This window comes from Lonchura striata, chromosome 23, assembly GCF_046129695.1.
Source record: "Lonchura striata isolate bLonStr1 chromosome 23, bLonStr1.mat, whole genome shotgun sequence".
NCBI classification, from domain to species: Eukaryota; Metazoa; Chordata; class Aves; order Passeriformes; family Estrildidae; genus Lonchura; species Lonchura striata.
The window spans coordinates 1,709,617-1,727,384 of record NC_134625.1 but is presented as its reverse complement, the minus strand read 5'-3'; the positions used below and the strand labels follow the sequence as shown (position 1 = coordinate 1,727,384).

General features: G+C 48.4%; 1 protein-coding gene across 4 annotated transcripts in view; it reads left to right on the top strand.

Annotated features, from left to right (window-relative positions):
* The window catches only part of KCNJ5 (potassium inwardly rectifying channel subfamily J member 5), a 70,933-nt gene that overhangs the window by 3,235 nt on the left and 49,930 nt on the right, over positions 1-17,768 (top strand). For 3 of the 4 annotated variants that reach the window (XR_002465512.2, XM_021531100.3, XM_021531101.2), the window contains exon 2: positions 5,023-5,969. Coding sequence is in view for 3 of the 4 variants with exons in the window: in XM_021531100.3 (XP_021386775.1) it covers positions 5,030-5,969 (940 nt within the window). In the remaining variant the exon portion in view is untranslated. Of the gene's footprint in view, positions 1-5,022; positions 5,970-16,023; positions 16,749-17,768 lie in introns of those variants that run through there. The other variant, XM_021531099.2, reaches the window with a different exon arrangement.

The following is a 17,768-nucleotide window of genomic DNA, read 5'->3' as shown; positions in this document are numbered from 1 at the left end:
TTGTGCAGTGTCTTTGAATCTTCTTCCCTGGCTTTCAAGAGCACAACTCTTCTGCAGCCTCCCCTCCACCTGTGGATCCCCAGGCACTTCCAAAGAGGCAGCCACCAAAACCCCAAACCTCTACTTACCTGAAGTCAGAAAGATGGAATATTCTATGGCTTCCCCCAAATCCACCTGGCTTTCCTCACCTCGCTTGCACAGGGGTGTGTGAAAAGGCAGGCTGGTGGGGCTGACTGTTCAGTCCCACTCACACATGGGCAGGGAATAAAAGAATGGAGGAAAGATGCCTTTCTCAGGGAAATCAAAGCCCCACCTCAGTCAGAGCCTAGCCCAAGTCATTTTTCTTCAGGTTGTCAAAGGCCATCTTCTCCTAAGACTTCTCCTTCCTCCATCTTTCCATGAGCACTCAGTGCTCAGCAGCCAATGCTTTTATTCTCTTCCGGTCCTGCTGCTTTAATTTCCTTTATTCCTGCACCTACTTCCCTGTGTTGCTCCTGTCTGACAATTAAGAATTCATTCCCTTGCAGCACTGTAACCTAAAGCAGAATTATATGGCCCAGAGGAACCTGGGCACAGTAACCTGGTTTATGGGGTGTGGGCCAACAGGCAACAGAAGAACCAGGTCAGGTTTTTCAGCAATCTCTGTTCAGTATTATTGGTTGCTTGTTGAGAAGTACAGGACTCATTGTCTGGAAAAAAAGAAGATAGGGTTAAGTGAAAAAAACATTTTTTTTTTCTGGGAAGTTGTGGGAGGTTTGCTAAAGAACAGTTGCTCAATTATTCTCCCAATGTGAGAAAACACAGGCATCAGGTTTAAAAGAAACAAAAAGAAGTCTGCTTTTACACAAACTTGATGACAGATTCACATATTTAAACTCCACCTGCCTGCCAGTTTAGTCCTTTCCAGCATCAAATCCCATCCTCGGGGAAATTTGTGTGTTTACTGCAGCCAGATTAGCAATTGTTTAAATGGAAAAAGCCCCCTGGTCAGCAGGGTAATAAGTTTCTTCAAGTGTTTTATAGTTTTGCCCTCCTTGCTGTCCCTGGCAAATTGCTGGACCTGCCAGGAGCACACCAGCTCTGCCAGGAGGGGTTGAGAGCTGCCTTGCCAAGCACTGCCTTCTGGAGATTCTCACCTGACCCCAGCCTGACTCCTGTGCAGCAGATCCCAGCTCCTAAATGTCACTGCCTGCCCTGAGTGTGTCATCTGGGCAGAGCTGAACATCAGCAGGGCTGATAAAAACCTCTCTGCAAGGCTGATAATGCACTGACTCACAGCTCCTCATGCAGTAGCCTGTCCTAAAGGAAGGCAGCTTTGTACAGAAGTGACATTTTTATTATCCTGGCCTCGTTTAACCAAAGCTGGTAAATGCCAAAGAAACAGAACAGTGCCTGTGACTAAAAGAGGCAGTTTCACCCCGTGGCTCTCTGTGCTGGAGGGAGCAGGGATTTACAGACTGGGCCCGAAATCCCTGGGAGATGCATGAGCAGATTTACCATGATCTGGCAGAGATGTTTCTGGCTGGCAGCAGTGGCTGGACACTGCACAGGGAGGAGTTAACCAGGTCCTTACCCAGTTACACTGCTCCTTCCAGAGCATCTTGTCATTTGGGCAAAAGTTCCCCAGGGCAGTTAAAATCATGAAAGAATGGCAGCAAATTTTCCAGAAGATTCTGGTGCCTGGGATCTCACAGACCATTCATGTCCATATCACAGATTTTACTGTTGAGGAATTAAGGCATAAGGAAGAGCAGTGATTTGCTCAGAATTAGAAAACGCTGGAATCATTTGGAGCAGAAAGCTGGGTAGTGTGCAGCCATCCAAAGCTATGCTCAAACTGCTAACCAGGAGCATTCTGTTAAAGACTCTGAAGCAGAAATTCATATGCTTAATTATTTTCAGTAACCACAGACTGAGCTTATTCTCATACTACAAATGGAGAGTTAAAGATGAAATATTGGTAGGAATTGTAATGCCACTGAAGCTGTCAGTGAACTTCTTATCCACTGGGTATTTTTTTGCTTTACTGGATCACTTGGGAGGTGCTCCTGAAGGTTTGCAGAGATGTTTCAGCTGAGCTGTTGCTGGAGATCAGTAACACCACCAGAGATGATGCCAGTCCTGTGAGTGTTTTAGTTAAAAAAGTTCCTCAGCACATGCATTAATGGGCAGTTCATCAAACTTGCTCCACCACAGTGATCTTTCCAGGGATTCAGGATTTTTGGTTGCTTTTCCTCTATTCTGTTCATTGTAATAAGTTTTAAGATGCTTTTGGTCTCTTTGGTGTGAACCTAGAACATGAAACTCTAGATTGAAGTCTGGAACTGGATTGTTCTCTCTCCCATGGTGCCAGTGATAGCTTCAAATTTACTGTTACAACAAAATTATCTTTAAAACAAGTGTTTTAATTGAAAGCAACAGGCAACACTTGCCTGGTTTTACATTTAGATTGATGACAAGCTTTTTAGTCCAAATTGAGTAATTTTAGATTAATCAATCAATGCGAACATACATTGAGAATATTATTTTTAAGAAGGAAGTAAGGAGGTTTTTCACTACCTGATTTGCAGTGGATGGGAGGCTTCTTTCCCTATTAAAGAGAGGGGGAAAGTGCCTGATTGTTCTGCTGTGTGCTTTCACATGTTGGGAAGTGAGTCCAGCTGTGCCCCTGTCACTTTTCAGCATCTTGCACCACTTTGCACAGGTGTAAAGAGACAAACCTCAGAGAGCAGAGAGAGCCAGGCCAGCGGGTCTGGAGGCTTGCATTGCAGCAGGCAGTGAGAAGCAGCTGAGGATGAGTGTGAATACACCCTGAGCCAGCTCGCAGGAGGGACAGAAACAGTGTTGGGGAAGATGAAACAAGAAAGCCTTGGAAATATGATTGCCTGGCAAAAGATTTAGGAAATACAGAGATTGAGATGGTAACAAGTTGTGACATACCAAACCTTAGTTACTGCACAAGTAGAAAACAATAGTACAGCCAGGATGAAGACAATCCCCCCTTCTGGTTTAACAATGCCCTTACCTACAGGGAGGTCCAAGGGTCAGATGGACTGTTGGATCCCACCCCAATGTATGGTTCATCCACACCTGGAACCCTCCCCTGAAGCATCAGGAGTCTGTGACCCCATTGGCCCAAATCTTGTTCCAGCCCACCTTGAACCCCCTGACAAGGAGTCCCTGAGGAGCCAGACACCCTCTTGGAACTTCCACCCTCTTGGAACTTCCACCCTCTCCTGAAGCATCCTCTTATCTCCCTCTACCCCTTGCCTCTCCTGTCCCCCACGCCCTAGGGCCTGCCACGGGTCACGTCTGGTGACTCCAAGCAGGGTCTTTCACCCTCTCTAATAAACCAGATATTTCAAGAGCAGCCCTCAGAGATCTCTGGTCTCCATCCACCCAAACCGTCCAGGAACCCAGCTTCCCCGCAAAACAGGGCAGGGGTGACTCTTGTGTCAAAGTCCTGGCTGGAGGAAGGGAACACACAGCACTGGGGTTATCTGCCCCATGCCCAGGGCGGGTGGCAAACCCGATCCCCCTGGATTTCCCATCCCAGCCCCAGGAATGGCCGTTCCAGCCCCTGGCGTGGCTGCAGGGCTCAGCCTGCCTGGCCGTGCCAGCCGGGGGCCGTGGCAGCGGGCAGCAGCGCTGGCACAGATGGTCGGGCGCCCGCGGAGCCAGCGGGGCCGGTGCCAGCAACAGGCTCCGGCTGCTTCGTTGGAGCTCTGATCGATGGTGACTTAGACAAGGGCCACGAGGAGCTCTCTGCCATTAACCAGACTTGGCTGCAGCCGAATGGAAGTGAAAATTTGTTGCTTCATTTATTCATCCTGCCTCTGCTTCCTTCCCGCCCACCCTTTGTGCTTTTTAATACCAAAAAGATGGAGCTACTTTGCTCTGTCTTAAAAATTGTCTCTCCCAAGATACTCTTAATTGTATCTCTACACCTTTTCTCATTCACAGGCGCATAAGAAGATTAAAGACAGAGGGAGCAGTAATAGATTTAGTTAGGTTTTAATAGGATTTGCAGAGGACAATACAGGGAATGAACACCATAGAAAATATTGCTGCTCTATCTTTGATATCCCTAAGGCTCCTTAGGTAGTCTTTGACAGAGATTTTGTCTGTGCCCTGCATCCAGAGTCAAGACTCTCATTTTTCAAAGGAGTATCTAATCATCTCTGTAAACAGGATGTTACATTAGAACTGGCAGACAGCATTGCCACCCTCATCTCGTGTTATTTATTTGTATCCTGGTAAGCATTACTCTGAATGTCGACAGTGGGCTTTTTAATAGCTCTGATGCATTCCTAAAAGTGCCCAGTGATTTTGTCTAATGTCAGGTGGAGCAAAGGGGTGAGCTCTGATTGATCTCATTAACAGCAGGCCTGGATTCATCACACCCTCACACGTGGGATTCAGGATGCTCAATTAAATGTTTATTTCACGTTTAAAACCCAGGCTCACGAATAAACTTCCAGAAGGTGATTCAGCACTCCTGAAATCTGAGTTATCCCTGGAGATGCCTTTCTCTGCTGACTGCAAGGGAAGTCTTCATGCATAATTTAGACTCATGTGAGATTTAGGTAGACAGTGGTGCTCAGCAATTTCTCTTAATTTCTAAGCTTTCTCTTGATATGCACCCAAAACCTGAGGCATGAAAAAGTTCCAGTCCCTTCTGAAAATATGTTGATGTATCTTTACTTTGTTCTGAGTTGTGATCTCAAGCAAATTTGGTGTGTAAAAAAATCTAAGGACAAAAAGAAAACCTCCAGATGTTCTGAGGTGTGTCCCACGCTCCCACAGCGTGCCCATCGCCCCGGTTGCTGCTGATGTTTGAAGGGCCTGTGTGTGATAAATCAGTCTTTAACTCTGGGTCACTGCAGGGCTGTGTTTAACAAGTGGCTGTTGTGGGAGAAGTGTGAACCCTCCAAAACCAATGTCCTGACGGTCCAGACAGTGAAACAAAATGGTTTTTTTCTCTTTGCCTTCTGCCTGAAGCTGTCTTTCCTTGTTGTGCAGCCCAGCCATGGCTGGAGATTCCCGGATCTTCATGAACCAGGACATGGACATCGGGGTCACATCCCGGGAGCCCAAGAAGATCCCCAAGCAGGCTCGGGACGATGTCCCCATTGCCACGGACAGGACCCGGCTCATTTCTGCCGAGGGGAAGAAGCCACGGCAGCGGTACATGGAGAAGAGCGGCAAGTGCAACGTGCACCACGGGAATGTCCAGGAGACCTACCGGTACCTCAGCGACCTCTTCACCACCCTGGTGGACCTCAAGTGGCGCTTCAACCTGCTGGTCTTCACCATGGTGTACACCATCACCTGGCTGTTCTTTGGGTTCATCTGGTGGCTCATCGCCTACATCCGGGGAGACCTGGACCACCTGGAGGATGAGAACTGGATCCCCTGCGTTGAAAACCTCAGCGGATTCGTGTCGGCGTTCCTGTTTTCCATCGAGACCGAGACGACCATCGGATACGGCCACAGGGTCATCACGGAGAAGTGTCCTGAGGGCATTGTGCTGCTCCTGGTCCAGGCCATCCTGGGCTCTATCGTCAACGCCTTCATGGTGGGATGCATGTTCGTCAAGATCAGCCAACCAAAGAAGAGGGCGGAGACCCTCATGTTCTCCAACAACGCCGTCATTTCCATGAGGGATGAGAAGCTCTGCCTCATGTTCCGGGTCGGGGACCTCCGCAATTCCCACATTGTCGAGGCTTCCATTCGAGCCAAACTGATTAAGTCCAAACAGACCAAAGAAGGAGAGTTTATTCCCCTGAATCAAACTGACATCAACGTGGGATTTGACACTGGAGATGACAGGCTGTTCCTGGTGTCCCCTCTCATCATCTCACATGAGATCAATGAGAAAAGCCCCTTCTGGGAGATGTCCCGCACCCAGCTGGAGAAGGAGGAGTTTGAGATTGTGGTCATCCTGGAAGGAATGGTGGAGGCCACAGGTAAGGAATCAGTAACTGTTTTGAGGAGGAAAGGGGCACAAAGCATTGTAGGCAGTTTGGCATTAGGATTTCACTGTCCATGTTACCTGGAGTGGGAACGCAGTGAAAAGTTGGGCCTTTAGTTCATTCTGTAGGGTTTCACCCTCTTTTTTGTAGTGTTTCACCCTCTTTTATCAGTCTGAGATTGAGTGAAGGGGTTAGTCCTGGAGCTGCTCATAATCACTTAGAACTGATCCAGGGGAGAAAAAAGCAATGAATTAAAGGAATTCTTGAAGTTTATGGTGGTCCTGTTTCCTATGCTCAAAATTCATGGTGCAAATCTTCTCCCATTTCTCCTCTGTATTAAAGATTGGCTGTAACTGTGCTATTTTAGGTACTGCTGTAGTGTTGATTTTAATGGGGGCTATGAAGTGCCCAAGTCTCACTGTATCCCATAAAGCAGCACGTGCTGAGGCTGAATGACTTGCACGTGGTGCAGGACACACATTCCCAGAAGGCAGAAACTGCTTTTGTGACTCTTGCAGCCCTGCAGCTGCTTAACAGCTCAGACAAAGCTGGGTAATGGGAGATGAGGAGATATCCTCAGCCCATTCCCAGTTTCTCCTAGGGGTGGATTTGTGGCAGGCTATCAAAGAACTCTGTGTCTGTGTATAGGGACTCTGGAAAAGGGTTAACCCTCAGCTTTCCATGGAGTGGGAAAGGCAGCTGAGGGGAGGGATGGGCACAGAGGCTCCTTCCCACGGGAGCTCTGGTTGCCCCTGGCAGTCATTTCCATGGGTCATTTCTACTTGCATGAATGCCTTTGCTCCAGGCTTGGGGAGGAGCTGGCACCTCTTCCTGCAGCACTTGCAGCACAGCGAGTGCCACTGAGATGCTCAGGTGCCTTCCAAGCAGGGTTTTTCAGCCTGGGGCGGGCAGGATGCCTTGATGGAATCAGGGTCTGCAGGGGGGAAGGGCTGCAGGCAGCTCTGAGGAGAGAACTGCTGGCTGAAGATGGACAAACAGTCAGAGATGCAAAAAAAAGCTTTTATAAGCAGTTTTCTCCTTTGGTGTTTCAGGATGTTAGTTATGAGCCCAGAGTTTTCCTGTGGGTGGTGGTTGAATTTTGTTTTCCATCTCAATGAGGTTCTCTCTGAGTCATTACCAGGGGTTTTCAGCTTGTTATAAGTACTCAGTGGTGTCAGCACCCTGTCTCACAGATTCTGTCCCTTGATGACTGTTAATGTTATCCCCTCCTGGAGATTTGCCATTAGTTATAACAGCCAGAGGAGTAAAAAATTCCTGCATCCCAAACCTTTGCTCCCAAAGGCAGCTGTCCAGAGAGGTAATTCCATGTCCCAGAGTCTCCCTTTAGGTGATCAGCAGTAGCTGAGCTGATGTGAGGTGATGGATAAATTACATTCCATTGGGGCTGGAATGTGTGCTGTGGAAGTGGAATTCACCTGGCATTTCCAAGGAAATGCTCTTCCTCAGCAGAGCACTGTGGAGACGTGGCAAAGGAAGGGGTGGGTGGAAAAGACTATCAAAGGCAAGGATTTGTAACAGTGATTTACTCTGCAGCCTCAACACTCATTAGAGGCTGGAGCCTCCTAACCTGAGCATGGAATGCAGCTCCTTGTTGGTCCAAAGCCTCTTTCCTCTTCACACAGTGACACTGTGACTGCCTTGGGCCCCTGCTGCTCTGCTTTCCTCGCAGGAAGGCTCAGCCTGTGCTGGGGATGTGTGAGGGGAAGTCATTATCAATAACAACCTCGGAATTAAAAGCATGGCAGAGGAATAATATCGCCTTACAAATGGGCTCCTCTCCCAGAGGGATTGCACAGGCCGGGCTGTAAGAATATTAAGGAGTGTACATCTGTGGAAATTAATTATCCTGGGCTCAGAAGGCAGCTTGGGAAGTCCCACCCTGGAGCTGGAGGAGGCATTTTGCACGAACTCAGAGCTGAGTGGGCCTTGGATGATTCCAGGATCCAGTCTGGAGGCTGGGATGGGTTCTGAGGGACCAGGGGAGTGGGATATTTTGTGACAAGAAGAGTGGCTTGCAGAGGCAGTGTTTGTGCTTTCCTACTTCATCCTCACACTTGGGAATATTGATAAAGCAGTTTGGGGTTATTAATCTCTCCCTCCACACCTTAAAATCTGCTCCAAGCAAATTCTTAGGTACTTCCCAGGCCACGACATTGTTCAAGCCCCATCTGCTCTCAGGAGTGGTGTGATATTTACTCCCAGCAGGACTTCTGTTAAATCCTGACACTGTCACAGCTTGGTCGGGTTCAGGGCAGTGTAAAATACAACAGAGCATTTGTTCCCTTAGCAACCCCTACGGAAAATTAGGACACCACCCCCCAGAGTTCAGAGGTACCACTGGTCAGAATATAGAGCTCTATTTTCCATAAGGTGTTTGGAAAGCAGGTCAGAACGGTGGTTGTCAACATATCAATGGCTACAGGAATTGAAGCACGACTAAAAGTGGGGATATTTTTCACTGATAATTTGGGACAGTGATTTTATAGCTATTTCAGTAGATTTAACCAGGTGCACATGTATTACAAATGTAACGTATTGTCTCATCTCAAACAAGCAGCTCTATTTACTGACATTTAAGTTTAATTCTGACCCAGTGCAAGGCAAAGATGGTAAATAGCTTCAAATGAAAAGTGTAGAGTAAATTCTGAGGAGTTCACACCCTTCAAGTCATTGGGTTTTTTACAAAGTGAAACACTGTGGCTTAAAACAAAAATTTTCTGTGTTCAAGTTGCCTTGGCTTTTCAAAGGCCTGAATAACAGCGCACTGAAGAGCAGCAGCTCAGCAGCCAGCCTAAAATGCAGTGGGTTTATTTGGCTGAAAAGGATAAAGGAGCTGGTGTCAGTGCAGTGAGAGCCGTGCGGCACAGCTGCACGGAGTGACCCTCGGAGGCAGCGGGGCACGAAGCCAGCTGTGGCTTTTCCATCCATCTCTGGCATGGGTGAGGCACTGGGGCTCCAGTGGAGGGAAAAGGCCAAAGGGAGAGTGAGCTTCTGGGCAGATCTGTTATGGTCATTGCTGGGTGAAACAAGCACTTTGAAGACAAAATCCATCTTGCTGACAAGTGTTCTGACTCCCAGGGGCTCCCTGGGCTTTGGGGGCAGCAGCAGCATCAGTCCCAGCACTCCTGGTGAGATGGCACAGGTATTCCTTCGGGGAATTCATTATCTTTGCCTTGTCAGAGAGGGACTCTTGTCAAGATCAGCTGCCCCAAATCTGACTTGCAATAAAAGGGAACAAAGGAAAGGTGGAAAATCTGTTTGTACAGTGAATACATTTTTGCTTTCCCTGCCTCTGCTGCCCAAAATCTCAGGGCCACCCTGGTGACGGACTGCTCCTGGTTGCTGCTGGCCAAAGCTCCTGCCCTTCCCCTGCTGAACCCAGCCTGAACAGAGTGTTTAAAAGCTGCTGGGACAGGGAAAAGGAGGGGAGGTGCAGTCAGCTGGGTTGTGATGAAGGATTTGGCTGATCCGGTAAGGGAACATTAGCAAGTCCAATTTTTTAAAATACTGTTTTTCTCTGTAAGCCATCACTGCGTGTGCTGACACACTCTGTATATCCTACAAGACTTCCTGGCAGGTAATTTGAAGGGACTCTCTTCTCTTCCAGCTTTACCCTTCCTCTGCTCTTTGCTGACAGTTATCCAAATCCTGGACCCAAATCCTGCTTCTCCCGTAGCTTCCTGCTGCCCTCGTTCCCTGGGCACAGCGTCCAGCACTGCTGCTCCTGGGCACGGAGGCAGCAGAGCTTGCTACTCCACTCCTGGTCCTCCCTGCTTTTCATTGCCTCTTTTTCCCAGCACAAATAAGGCAAAAGAAACACTCCAGATGCCTGATTAGTCCAGTCACTAAATGAAGTTTTAATGAACTCTTATGTAAGTACAGGTATATATTTTTCTGGCTTAGAGTCAGTGCAATAAAAAGGGATTTAATGATTAGAAGTAATTAACCCATCCTGTCCCTGTGGGAGCGTAGGCAAACAGCAGAGTTTTCACATCTCAATTTATCCACCTTTGCAGAGGACAGAGTACAGTTTCCTGTAAATGTAGGGCCAAATGGAGTAGTCACAACAAAAGATATGATGAAATGAATAATGATTTTCATGGGAGCACAAAGGACGGGTGAAATTACGGAACGGGGTTTCTAGGCATTCATCATCTGGTTTGGGTTGTCTTGTGTTGCTTTGCATTTTGCATATAAATAAGTTTTCTGCAAGGAGGACCTTGCAGAAGTGTTACAGACACTGCCTAAAAATGACAGGGAAGAGATGTCCCAGGTCATTTGCTCATGAGTCCTCTGGAGGCAGAGGCTGGCAGTGGTGTCTGAGGTGCCTCTGCAGTCACTGTAAAGCCTAAAGAAGTTACCTGGTGTGAGCTTGGCTGGGGCTGGGCCTGCTAGAGACATGGCAATTGAATCCAAGGTCTTTACATTATAAAGTCCTTTTATTATATTTTTTTCCCAGTGCCTAAGAGCTTTTGCATGCCTGGAGAGCATTCAGATAAATTAAAATCTTATTACTCTCCTCTGGCATAAATATCAAAGTGAATCAAGCCCAGCCATGTCCTCTAAAGGAGACAAGCACAAATAATTGGAGGACCATGCTCTTACCTTCTAATATTCCTTTTCAAGCTGGAAGAATATTGACTTTTTGGATGTCACAGTGTTCTTTGGTCTAATTAACACAGAGGGACTAATAACTTTTATAACTTACCATATGCTAATGCAAATTGAAAGACACATATTGCTTAATTACAGCAATAGAACTTAATTTTTTTTATATTTTTCCTTGCCACCCGTAAACTTCCATCACTGGCACTGCACCTCCGAGGCCCTCAGCTCCTGGGCCATGGGTGTTCCACAGCTTCAGAGCATCCAGGAGAAGGAGAAATGTCATCCTGGACACAAGAGAACGGGCAAACGAGGGCAGGGGAGGGAGATCACTGCCAGCAGGGCCCGTGTCCCAGGGGGCTGAGCAGATCTGGCCCAGCCCAGGCAGGCACATGACATTTCCCAGCAGATAATCACTGAGCTCCCTGGCATTTCAATGAGCACGGTTAATTTTAGCCTGATGAAAAATGTTGTCTTGACAGCCCCAAGGGCAGGGCTGTCTCTGCCCACTGAGGAGCTTCAGGCCATGGAGCTGCACTGGGAGGTTCAGCTCTGCTCGGGATGGGCTCCCATGGAAGCCTGGTGAGATTTGGGGTTGGCAGAGCCCCAAATCTCTGTGTGCCCCTGCTCTCCCATTAACCCTCCACTGAGGTCAGCTGGCCAGATGGGATGTTTGCCAAAAATCAGTATCTCCAGCAGCTGGAGAGAGCCTCTGGTGGCACGCAGGCAGCTGCAGTGCAGATTTGGGGCGGTGGGGTCTGGTTTAGGGGGGCACTGGGAGCCCTGGCCCCTTCCCAGCCCAGGAGCAGTGGGACCAGCCCCGCTGGCGGCTCCTCCTGCTCCTGTCAGCTCAGACAGTGCAGCTCTCTGATGGCTGATTGTGATGGCAGCAAAGAGCCCACCGGAGAGTTCCTGCACTTGCTTTACACCCCAGCGTTTGCTCTGCTCTCAGATGTGATGAGACACCTGCTTTAATACCCATCACAGTCTACTCTGGATGTTTCATCTGCTGGGAAGCAGAAGGGGGCTGTTTCCTTGAGCAGGAACAGGCACAGCTCAGCTATTGATCTGTGCCTCCAACCCACAGACAAAAAATCCACTTAGGATTCTGCTCTAGAAATTATCATTAAATCTCTGTGAAATGCTTATTGCACAACTTGAAACCAGGACACAGTGCCCTGGTCTCCAGCACCTATAAATCCTGGAACTGGTTCTAGCTTTATTGAAAACTTGATGCATCTGCTTCTAACTTTGAACAAGCTTTATCTCTGGTTTCCATTAAAACTGAGTTTTGTTTGCAGCATGAAGCTGAGCTGCTGCAGTAAGAGATGAGAAAGCTGCAACCAAAAGTTGACATCTGAAGATTTCTCATACCATTCCATGTTTTCCACAATACACAGATTGCATACATTTATATTGAACATACTTTTTAATTTTTAAACCAGATTGTTTAGAAGAAAACGAAACTCCTAATGGTCTTACAACCCAGAAAATATGATAGAGTTGGAAAATATATATCTATGAATTCAAGTATATCTGCTTGGACTGAAAGAAGGAAAATGAGACTATAGGGCCATGAAGATGATGGGATGGAGGCAAAGCTGAGACAATTGAGATTGTTCAGAAAAGAAGGCTCCAGGTAGAGCTCAGAGCCCCTACCAGGCCTAAAGGGGCTTCAGGAGAGCTGGAGAGGGACTGGGGGCAAGGGAGGGAGGGACAGGACACAGGGAATGGCTTCCTACAGGGGAATGTCTTCCCTCTGGATCCCCCAGAGGGCAGGGATGGATGGGAAGGAATTTTGGGAAGGAATTGTTTCCTGGGAGGGTGGGGAGGCCTTGGCTGTGGCTGCCCCTGGATCCCTGGCAGTGCCCAAGGCCAGGATGGACAGGGCTCGGAGCCCCCTGGGACAGTGGGAGGTGTCAATGTTTAATGTCCCTTCCAACCCAAGCCAGTCTGGAGTTCTGTGTTCTTTTGGCATGAAGTTGATTTAAATGAAACCCCCAAATACCACTTCTCTATATCTGCATTGTTTAAACCCAAAATGTGTAGTTATATATTCTTTAAGGAAAGGATTAACAGCCTTTACTGGGGCCATACATTCTATGGTTAATTCTGCAAGAAATTCAAAGAGTCTGGAATCTCTCTTGACTTCTTGTGCTCCCCAGCTTCAGGGCTGCATGAGTGACTGAAGAGCAGTAATGTCACAGTGGGTGTGGTACCCAGATCCTGGTCTGTTTGCAGCCAGGAGCTGCACTTGGTGATCCTTCTGGCTTCCTTCCAATTCAGGATATTCCAAATTCTGATTCTAGTTGATGGATGAGAGCTTATGGTTAATTATTCCCTATGCCCAAGACATCCCACAGGCTCAGATTAGCCAGAATTCTGCAATTGAACAGGTAATTTTTTCAGGGATAACAGAGGTGTGAGTCTGGGGATCGCTGTGCCCCTCTGCAGGGTGGCACTGGGATATGCCAAGCGCAGAGAGTGCACGTTGTGTTCAAGTGGTGAGTGGCTGCATCCACGTGCTCTTAATAAAAACAAGGTTTATTGTTTCCACACCTCTTCTGTCATCTTTTCACAGTCACAGAGGCAATAATTAGCTAGGGACATTAGAGATGCATTAATTAACCAGGCTGGAGAGCACAGGGCAGCCTGCAAAGCAGGCACTTAATGGAATTTGAAGCAGAGACAATGGTGTTGTTTACTGGGTGATGTGGGAGTTGCCAAGCAGTGTGTCCCCACGCAATTAAACACCACTGCACATGTGCTAAAAAGGAATATTTGAATGGGATTATGGAGCAATTACAAGTTGTCTTATTGTGCTGGCTCAGTGTCCCCCTGGGGTTACAGAAAGCAGCTCCTGCAGGAAGCTGGCAGCAGCAGTGTTTGCTTGCTGAAAGCTTTCCATTGTTCCTGCTCTAATTGAATACTTGGAGTGGGACTGGGATGGTGTCCCAGGAGCTCAGGTTCACTCAGGTGCTCCCCCTGGGAAGGAGCTGTTTCAGGCCTGGATTATAAAGCAGGAATTCCCCTAGAGAGCCCCAGGCCCTCACATTTCACAAGGACACCCCATCTTTGCCCTGAAGACTCCTTCATGGTACCTTGATGCAGCACTTGGAAAACCAGGATAAGAGTCAGCTGGCTCATCCAGGACTGATCCTGGAGCCTGCAGGGTCTCCTCTTCTGCTCTCCCTGCTGGCTCTGGAGGAGGCACTCGGAGGCCTTCGGGATTTCTGTGCCAAACCAGCTCTGTGCAAAGGGAAAAGGACCTGTTTATCTTAGCCAGCTGCTGGTTTCCAACCTCCTGGCATGAGGCAGCACCAGGAAATGGGATTAGCCCTGCAGCCCTGACCCCCCAGACAGCAGGAATAAAAGTGTGGGATCAGTGCCTGTAACACAGCTCCCCTGGCAAAACCTGTAGCAGGACTGGGAGAGCAGCAGCACTCCTGGGGCTTGCAGGGAGTGAGGAGCTGGCCCGGGCAGGAGGGCTGAACTTCCTTCCCCCAGGGCTGGTGATGCTGCACATTGCAGAGCCACCAAAGTCAGGAGTGCCTCGCCTGCTCTTCAGCTCTAAAGCGAAAGCTGAGTTTCCTGAAAAGATGCTGAACTTCCAGAGCCTCTCCTGAAGGCAGCAGCACTTGGGGTGATTTGAATTCCCTGGATGTGTTTCTCATGGCAGCCTCTGCACTTGCCAGCTCCTTCCAGCCCAGGAAGCAGGCACGCTGAACACTGTGACTAACGCTGTACTTGTTGTTCCTGCCCAGAAGCAAACACTCCTGCAGATCTTCTTGAGGGGAGAGATTGGGTTTTCAGCCTGTGCCACGGAACTGCAGATGCCTCAGCACTGCATGTGTCACTGTCTCTTCCCCTTTCAAGGAAGAAAATACTCCTGGCCTGGTAGCTTTAAACCGTGGAAAGCACTAAGAGACTTTCAGCTTTGCAGAGAACTTGCCTGTGTGGGTGTCTTTAAATGGTCTGCAGCAATTATAAGAACAAAATAGTCCTCTTTTCACAAAGGTGGGGTTTTTTTTAAAGGAAAGGGGTTTTCTGAGTGCTCTGAGAGTTCAGTCACTTAGGAGTCACAGAGTGAGAATATGTGATATGCTCTTCCCTGAAGCATCTGACACTGCAATTTTTTGACCCCTATGCATTACTTTAGATTTCTGTCCCTGTGCTCTGGGTTGCAGGAATTAGACTTGAAAGTATTGGCCAGAAACTGGATAAAGTGCATGTTTTGAATCTATTCCAGTCAGGCCAATCCTTACCCTCTATGAGAAACAGTGGGAGGACTTTGTGAGGTTAGGTTAGCTGTTCACTGGAAATTAATTCCAAAATCAAAACATAATTAGCAAAAAAAAAAAAAAAATGTTTGGAAGACAGCCTTGACCCTGGGAGGTGATTCCAAGAGGATTTGCTGACAGGTGTGGTTATTCCTGCTCTGCAAGGCTTCTCTTTAAACTTTTACAAAGTAAAGAAATGCTGATCCATGGGGCTGAGAAGCAGCTTGGCAAGTACCAGCTCCTGTGAGCCACTGTTCATTCACAGCACAAGGCAGCAGTACAAGGGCTTGAGCCCTCCTGGGGGAGTCAAAAGCCAGCTGGGACGGGAACCCTTCACCTTTGGGCTGAGCATCCAGGTCTGTGCAGCTGTGGCACTAATGCAGGGGGAATTGTGGCACTAATGCAGGGGAAATTATGGCACTAATGCAGGGGAATTATGGCACTGCTGCAGGGGAATTGTGTCAGTGCTGCAGGGGAATTGTTGCACTAATGCAGGGGAGATTATGGTACTAATGCAGAGGAGTTGTGGCACTAATGCAGGGGAGTTGTGGCACTAATGCAGAGGAGTTGTGGCACTGCTGCAGGGGAGTTGTGGCACTGCTGCAGAGGAGTTGTGGCACTAATGCAGGGGAGTTGTGGCACTAATGCAGAGGAGTTGTGGCACTGCTGCAGAGGAGTTGTGGCACTAATGCAGGGGAGTTGTGGCACTAATGCAGAGACGTGGGGAGGGGCAGCCCCAGAGGAGGGCAGGGCAGGGGCTCCCTGTGCTCTGGGCTCTGTGGGCCGGGGCTGGGGCAGCACTTGCAGGGCTGGGGGTTGTTCCAGCAGGATCCACCAGGACCTGTCCGTGTCAGGCACGGAAACAGCAGCTCAGCGGAGCAGGGGGAGGCAGAGAGAATCTGCTTAGAGCCTGCAAACCCCTCAGCACGGGCTGGAAGATGCCGAGGCGAATGCATCCCTTTTCCTCTGGGTGCTCAGCTTGTTCACAATAGAGGCTTTTGTGAGGCTTATTAAGCCAAGACTTTTCCGTGTCCCAGAGCAATCAGGTACGGAAGCGGCACAGAAGTGCCTTTAAGTGCCAGGCGTGGTTGGGTGAGCACTTGAGGAAGCTTTGCCTCTAATATCCCTCTCTTTCCACCCAGGGATGACTTGCCAGGCTCGCAGCTCCTACATGGACACCGAGGTGCTGTGGGGACACCGCTTCACCCCCGTGCTCACCCTGGAGAAGGATTTTTACGAGGTGGACTATAACAGCTTCCACAGCACCTATGAGACCCACACGCCCGTGTGCTGTGCCAAGGAGCTGGCCCAGTCCCGCCGGGAAGGGCAGCTCCTCGGGCCCCTGCCCGGCCTGGGCCGGGACACAGGGACAGCCAGGGAGGAGGAGGAGGAGGAGGAGGAAGGCAGGGAGCCGGCAGGACTGAGCGGAGCCAACGGGACAGCGGGAGAGGGGAAGGAAGAGGTGCCTGTATAAGCTGGAGCTGCTGGAGCACAGCCACCCGCTGGGACACGGGGCTGGCCAGCAGGACCCGCTGGCAGCCAGAGCTGGGGCTCACCCTGGGCGTCCCCGCACTGCCCGGGCCTTGCTTCCCCTCCCTCCTCTTGAGGCTCTGGCTTTGCCTCCTCTGCAAAGCATCTTGGTCTCCATGGACAAGGCCCGCTCTTCTCATCACTGTCCAAACCGAAATCCCCACCGCCGGTTGTTTCGCTGGGCGTGCAGAACTCTGCCCCTCTTGCCGGGGTGTTGAGCCAGTCCAGAATGTCCCATCTCAGTATGAAGAATGTGATTTCATACCTTCACTTAATTTGTGAGTCAATGTATTGTAGACATTGTTCCGGCTAAATTAAAAGAAAAGGTAAAAACCTCCCCGCTATGTAGTGAAGTGTTTTGCCTTCATGAATTTTACAAACAAATGTGTTTGCTTCCAGGATCACAGCCATTGGGATTTATTTCCTACAAAATGTCTGATATGAGCAGGGCACCTTTTCCTGCAAACCTTTAACATGTTTATCCAATGATATGTCTTCTCCAGCTGAAGTGTTTAATGTAGTCTTCTCATGGAATCTCTGACACATTTCTTAGGCTACCCATGGTCAGAGAAAGTTTAGATTTTGCCCCAGTGAAGGCTTTTTTCTGGCCTGAATGTCCCAGTTGTAGTTCCAATTGATAATTTAAAACAAAGAACATAGTCCCCTGGGGGTTGGAATGTTCTGGAATTTCAGAGGCTCTGGAGTAGGGAGACTGGGTAAGTGGATGTTTGCAAAATTCGCTGCTTTTCTGCAAAGCACATATTTAAAACAAAGGTTGAAGTGCTGATGTTCCTGCAGCTAATTGGAACTCACTGACATAACTGAAGCCAACAATTTTGATCTTTAGAAAGAAGCAGAAAACCAGATTTCCCAAAGAGGATTGTCTCATCCAGAAAAGAAATGAAGAAAAGCAGTCTGTGAGATAAAAGATTTCCACAAATTTCAACAACACGGGAAAAAAATGGCCTTTTTGGGGAAAATCTCTTCCCTTGCTCCTAAAACTTTGGTGGAAAAAGCAGACTACCTGCAGAATTACTTTTTCAATAAAATAAAATGAGAAATACATAATATGCAAGAGTAATCTTCCATAGAAAAAAGGACTGTATCTTTATCTGGGAAATAAATGTACATTGTCTGGACTGAACTGCACACTTAGGACCCGAAATACAGTTTTGCCTCTTGATTTTAATACAAAGAAAATATAAACTGGAAATAGAAAGCAGTGGTCTTATTGACATGGAAACAAGAAAGAGAATACAATCTGTAGGGGTTGTAGATACCATTTACTTAGAGATGTAATCTTATAATTTAGGGAAAAGAGAAATTTATGGGGGGTTTTCTGAGGGGGTGGAAAAAT